We start from the raw sequence: 6341 nt of genomic DNA on the forward strand, positions 1-6341 counted from the left end.
ATATAATTAAGACAAGGAAACTAAATTTAGAAAAAACAAAACATAAAAAAGAGATGTAAAGATATTTAGCATCCAATATATTCAACCATTCCTTATGTTTCAGGCAATCATTTCATGTAGCGTCCTTTTGATGTTCCTTCTTGCTTGCCGTTCCTCCATTCATTGTTTTATAGCTTTCTTTCGAGCATTCTGCTTAGGACATGTTTGCCTTTGTTTCATCGGAAATAAGCGCATTCACAGAGAAAAAAGAACAACTATAATCTTACAAGAATAACAACTATAATCTTACAAGAATAAATATAGAACCCACTATATTATTAATATACATCCCATTCATTACAAAGTTTTCCTATTGAAGAAAACGGCATGTAGCAATTCCAAAAAAAAAAAAAAAAAGGCTTACATCAACTAATAAAAAATTAAGAATACTTACACCTACCGCTACAAGGATAGGTTGAGATAGCAGATACAAGAAAAGTTCAATACAGCTATGGTTTCCACAGCACGTTGTTCAACTCAAGTACCAAACTACTCAGAGGTTACTCATCCTATCCACATTACGAACAAGCAGGAGCTGGCCCCAGATCCATCGTTGCATCCATTTGTGGTGGAGTTACTCTTTTTCGAACAAGCATTTCCACAGTGGGGCATGTTCTCTTCAGCCCGCCCCTTGGCTTTGAGCGGAACTGCTCATCAGTCTCCAGGAAGTTGCCCTGCACAAGAAACAGTTCAAAAACCATAAAACTTTGTTTAACATGAAAAATAGCAACACAAGACGAAAACCTACAATAGAATTGAGCCATTGATAACAAATAACTTACAGGAGTATAAACGTGGCACCCTGATTTCTCATGGTTGTCTCTAACATGCTTGTATGAAAATCTCATACCACAACCAAAGAAACTACATGCAAAAGGCTTGAGTTCTTCATGCACAGCCTTGACATGCAGGCTAAGATTTGATTTCTGTAAAAGAATATTTCAACATGTCAGTGAAGAAGAAAAATGTAATTGATCAAAAAATGATTGTAGTATGAATACTCGATTAGTCCAAAAATTTCACATTCAACTTCTTATGTGTAAATTAATCCAAGGTTCACAACATCTTACATTTGAAAATGTATGAAGACAACCCTCAAAATTACACTTAATTCTCTCTGATTCAACCCCTCCTGGTTCATGTGATCGGAGGTGTCTCTTGATGTTCTTTTTCAGCTGCTTTGCTCCACATATTTGACAGTTAATATATGCATGGCTAGATAGCACATGAGCCTTAAGGCATTGCTCGTTAGTAAAATACTTCATGCAACCTGGTTCAGAACAGAAGGCTTCCACTGAATCCAGCTTAACTATAACAATTAAGGCATTCATCAGACAACATGTTGACTACTACAATTCAATCAAAGAGTGCATGCCTGTTTTCTTTTTCTTTTTCTTTTTTAAAAATAAGGAATATAAGATTAAAATGAATTAAGATATTATATTATGAATGCCACTCAGTTTTAGAAACATGAAATAAGACACTTTGCTACAAATTTGAAATCTGTAAACGAAAAGAAACTTGCCATGAGAATCCTCGTGCTTTTTAAGCTTTGACTTAAATTCGAACACCTTTCCACATCCTACTTCTTGGCAGACATATTGCTTCTGACTTCCAGCATCCAAGTCAGATGACTCTTCATCATGAAACTCTTTTAAATGCCTTTTCATATTGCCTTGAAATGCAAATTCTCTATTGCAATTCTCAATCAGACACTTAAAGAGTTTTCCTTGGTGCTGAAGAAGGTGGCGAGTCAAGTGGTCTTTCCTCCTGTAGCTAGCATGACAATCTTCAACCAAACAAACAAATGGCCTCTGTAACAAAAGAAAGATTATTAGAATTACTAGTACATAGCAACCAATATTGATGCATGCATGCACATTAACAAGTCTTCAAACCTCAAAAGTATACCACACCGCGTGATTGAGGCTCACTTGATGGAGCTTCTCAGGAGGTCTCCCAACCTGATACTGGTCCATTCAAGTTACAACAATTTAGCCTCTCGCATTTTGGAGTTCTTTTTGTGGGATCCAATGCTTCACGCTATAACATCCATTGGTTACATTATAAAATGAATTGGCTCCTGCAAAAAAAGTATGTCATAAATCATAAGTGGTAATCTATGTTACACAGGCTCTTCAATTTCACTATTGCAACCTTGTCTTGCATAGCATGAAGGTATGATCCTCCAAATATATAAATAAACTTAAAACAATTGAGCTTATCCATATCAAACATATACTCGTATCCTACACTCAAACAGGTAAGAGAGGTGGTAATAAGATACAAGACATCATGATACAGAGATAGGTTGTTTAGTCACTTATCATATGATTGTTTAAAATTGCTATAAAATTAAGGCAAATAAAACAAATACCAAAATCATGTTAAACCGTGAAGTTGGTTTATGAGTAAGCCAAATCTTCAAAAACTATCATTCTTCTATATATCTAAATATGGCAGATAGCAAAGAATCAACTAAGATTAAGTTAACAAAGTATTAGTTATTGGGCAATCAAAAGGATTATTAAAAAAAAAAAACTTTTTGACCGTGAAACTAATTACAAGTTAAAAAGTACCTCAAGCGAGTGGCTTTGCAAGTGTTGCTTCAAATAAGCAGGCTTCTTGAAAGAAGCACCGCACTCTTCACATGTATTTGACGATGAAGCTCCCTCTTCTTCCTTTCCCCCTTTGTTTACTTCGTCCTGAACCAAACCCACAGTTCAAAACAAAAATAAATCTTCAGAATTAAAGCCAATTTGAATTGAAAAGGGAAAAGAAAGAAGAAGCCATTGGCAGGTACCGTATGATGAGTGAGAATGTGGGAGTTGATGAGAGACTTCTTAGATCTGCAGATTCCACAAAATTCGCAGTAATAACGCCTTATGTCTTTGAAGATGGCTCCTCCTACTTTTTCTTCTTCCATTTTTAATGGATTTTCGCGGAGACTGGTTGTTAAGGACAGCAAACAGGCGCGCCGCTCTGGAAATCCTACGCTGGAGACACAAGATGTTCATATATAGCCTAATTACCCAAGTATTTGCCTTGGAAGGTAATGTTTTAATAGACAGGATTGGGCCTTGGCCCATCCAATTTTGTTGAAAATATTGAATTTCTAAATGCTTTTGTTTTAATAAAAAGTACTTAATATATAAAAATTTAACAATATTTGTAATTGTTCAATAAAATTGCATTAATACTAAATTTTGTACTACAATTTAAATGTAAAATATAAAATATAAAATGAAATGTTCATTTATAGTTATTTTTTATTAACATGATAGTCACGTGTACTAAATAAAATGGATTAATAAAATAAATGTAATAAAAAATAAAAAAAATAAGTAAATAATAGAATAAAATAATATGCTAATTAAGTTTCAAAAGTATGGATGATTTTTCGGAAAAAAGAAGTATAAATAGTTTTATAAATAGAAAACTCTTGAAAAATGAAAATAGATTGGTGAACTAAGATTAAAGCTATGTAATGTTTAAAAAAGTTAAAAAAAATTTCAAAATTCAAAATATTTAGTATAAACATTATTTATTAAAACAAAAAAAATAAGGAAAAAAATAGAAAAGTTTAAAAACACAAAAAAAATGTATAAAAGTAATTCATATTACAAATTTTATAAAATACTTAAGAATAAAAAAAATTTAATTCAAAATGTACACTAGATTGAGAATCATGTGGTATATATAAAGCATATTATAGTAGAAGTATTATGAATTTCTTCAATACTCTAGTCCATTTTTAAATTTGATAAATTGAAATTCTTTTTCACAACAATGTATGGTATCCCGAATGGTATGAGACGAAGACTATTATGGGAGAGATTAAGTTGTGCTGCTCATCAGTCAACGATAGTATGGATCATACTTGGAGATTTTAATGCTTTATTACACGAGAATGAGACACAGGGTGGTTCCGGAAGTTGAGCTGCAAGCTTTTAAGAATTTTGTGTTTAATAATAACCTGAAGGATCTTGGTTTCACAGGACCCAAATTTACAAGGAGTGGAGGGTCCCCTATGAACGTCTTGATAAAGTATAACGTAATTTGGCTTGGGAACTACTGGAGCCTATGTTGATAATGTATCATCTGCCAAGAATAAAGCCAAATCATAGACCTCTGTTACTGAAGACTCTAAATCATAGCAGAGACACTAAAGTTAAACCATTTCACTACTTCTCCGGATGGCTTTCACATATTGGTTTCAATGAGCAAGTTTAGGCAAATTGGGACAATCACAAAGCTTTGTCAAACACGATAAAGCACTTTGCAGCTGCTGTGACAGTGGAACTCACAAGTGTTTGGGAGCATTCGGTTCAAGAAACAGAAGTTGATAGCGAAACTTCAGAGTGTATAAGCAGCACTCAAGAGGCATCACTCTTGTAAGCTAGAAAAGGTGGATCGAGACTTGAATATTGAGTTGGAGACTGCTCTTGATCAAGAAGAGCTATTGTGGTGACAAAAATCTCGGATGGACTGGTATGGAAAAGATGACTGTAATACTAGATTCTTCCATAGTAAAGCTCTTTGTAGAAGACGGAAGGACCAAATTAGAGCTCTTTTCTTTGAAGATACATTATGGTGCTTCGAGGGAAATAAGTTGGAAGTTAAAGCAATTAGCTATTATTATGGAGTTTTCCCTTTAAATGTTGATATGACAATGGAAGAGATCAAAAAAGCTCTCTTTGACGTGTGACCTCTTAAAGCCTAGTGGAAAATGGATTACATGCTCAGTTCTATCAGAAATAATGAGATGTGGTTGGGCAATCAGTTTGCAGCTTGATACCGGGAGTTTTTAGTGGTGGTAAACTATGTCCTTTCTTTTACCGGACACTATTTGATCCTATTCCCAATAAGGCTAATGCAAAGTCTATTTTAAAATTTTGCCCCACCAATTTATGCACAGTACCATATAAAATCCTGACTAAGGAAATTGTGAATAGGTTAAAATCTATCTTACCTAGCATGTGGCGGAGTTAGAAAATTATTTTGAATGGGCCGGATAGAATTATTTTAGACGAACAAGGAAGAGAAATCCAAGATGCAGTAGCAACTTTAGTTTTCTCATTCTCTAAACACTTTATTGGAGATCCTTCTCATCTTAAAGATAGAAATTCAGAATTATTATCAAATTTAACATGTAAAAAATTAACCGATTTTAAATGGTATAAAGATGTCTTTATGACTAGAGTCATGCAAAGATCTGATAACCAACAACCATTTTGGAAAGAAAAATTTCTAGCAGGACTTCCCACATTATTAGGAGAAAAAGTTAGGAATCAAATAAGAGAAAATTACAAAGGCATTATTCCATATGAAAAGCTTACATATGGTGAACTAATTAGTTTCACCCAAAAAGAAGGACTAAAAATTTGTCAAGATTTAAAATTATAAAAACAACTCAAGAAAGAAAGATATCAATGTAGAAAGGAATTAGGATCATTCTGCCACCAATTTGACATCAGGAATGAGCCTTCTTCTTCTAAAACATGTTGCCCTGAAAAGCCAAAAAAATAGGAAAAAGAATATTTCAGAATATTATAAAAAACCTAAATATAAAAATACAGAAAAGGGATGAAACAACAAAAAACAGAAAACAAAATTGACAAAACAATAAAATGTTATAGATGTGGAAAACCAGGACATATCTCAAAATATTGTAAAATCAAAAGAAAAATCAATAACTTAAACTTAGAAGAAGAGATAGAACAAAAATTAAATGAAATCCTATTAGAAACAACTTCTTCTGAAAATGATATATCTACTGAAACAGATGAATTACAAATAGACGAATTACATACAACATCCCAGTCTTCTGGAGATGAGAATGAACATTCAATTAATATGCTAACTTGTAATAGCCCGATTTTAGGCCTAGTCGGAACAGTGGTTTCGGGACCACAAATTAGACGAGAAAAAAAATATAATGGCCTGAATTTTCAGAAGTGTCGGAACGGTGATTTGAGATCACTAAATTCGACAAATGGGTAGAAAATATTATTAATTTAGTAAGTATAAGTAAAATGTGAAGTTAGGAAAATTTTGAAATAGTGAATAGTGCACTAGAAATAAATATTAAAATAATTAGAATCGAAATGAGGTATCAAGACCTCGGGGATTTTAAACCGAGCCATAAATATTTTTATAAATATTTATGGAGTGTTAAAAAGTTAGTATTAAAGTTTCGTTAAGAAATTTTAAAGTTCCGATAATTAATTGAACAAAAAGGACTAAATTGTAACAAATGCAAAATTTTGGAAAATGATTAAATAGCTTAAATGATAAAAAGG

General features: G+C 32.7%; 1 protein-coding gene across 3 annotated transcripts; it reads right to left on the reverse strand.

Moving 5' to 3' along the window:
• Window positions 1-298: 298 nt before the first annotated feature.
• On the reverse strand, window positions 299-3074 carry LOC107904894 (transcription factor IIIA). Of its 3 annotated transcripts, none has more exons than XM_016831409.2 (6): window positions 2843-3074; window positions 2619-2744; window positions 1565-1853; window positions 1110-1309; window positions 822-965; window positions 299-713 (listed from the first exon to the last, which is right to left on the reverse strand). In XM_016831409.2, the coding sequence occupies exons 1-6, from the start codon at window positions 2963-2965 to the stop codon at window positions 558-560; spliced, it is 1038 nt and encodes a 345-aa protein (XP_016686898.2). In that variant the 5' UTR covers window positions 2966-3074; the 3' UTR covers window positions 299-557. The 3 variants fall into 3 exon arrangements, with proteins under 3 accessions (XP_016686898.2, XP_016686897.2, XP_016686899.2); XM_016831408.2 differs by having other exon boundaries at window positions 1110-1348; XM_016831410.2 differs by lacking the exon at window positions 2843-3074 and adding an exon at window positions 1938-2122 and having other exon boundaries at window positions 1110-1348; window positions 2619-2750.
• Window positions 3075-6341: the final 3267 nt, after the last annotated feature.

The sequence above is a fragment of the Gossypium hirsutum genome, chromosome D05 (assembly GCF_007990345.1).
Source record: "Gossypium hirsutum isolate 1008001.06 chromosome D05, Gossypium_hirsutum_v2.1, whole genome shotgun sequence".
Taxonomy (NCBI): domain Eukaryota; kingdom Viridiplantae; phylum Streptophyta; class Magnoliopsida; order Malvales; family Malvaceae; genus Gossypium; species Gossypium hirsutum.

Excerpts from the sequence above, each read along its gene's own strand:
- LOC107904894 (XM_016831408.2), bottom strand. The coding sequence starts at position 2,965 with ATGGAAGAAGAAAAAGTAGGAGGAGCCATCTTCAAAGACATAAGGCGT. Across the intron at positions 1,854-2,618 it reads TGCAAAGCCACTCGCTTGAG|AGGCCATTTGTTTGTTTGGT; the intron begins GTACTTTTTAAC and ends CTTTTGTTACAG. Across the intron at positions 714-821 it reads GGTGCCACGTTTATACTCCT|GGCAACTTCCTGGAGACTGA; the intron begins GTAAGTTATTTG and ends TTTCTTGTGCAG.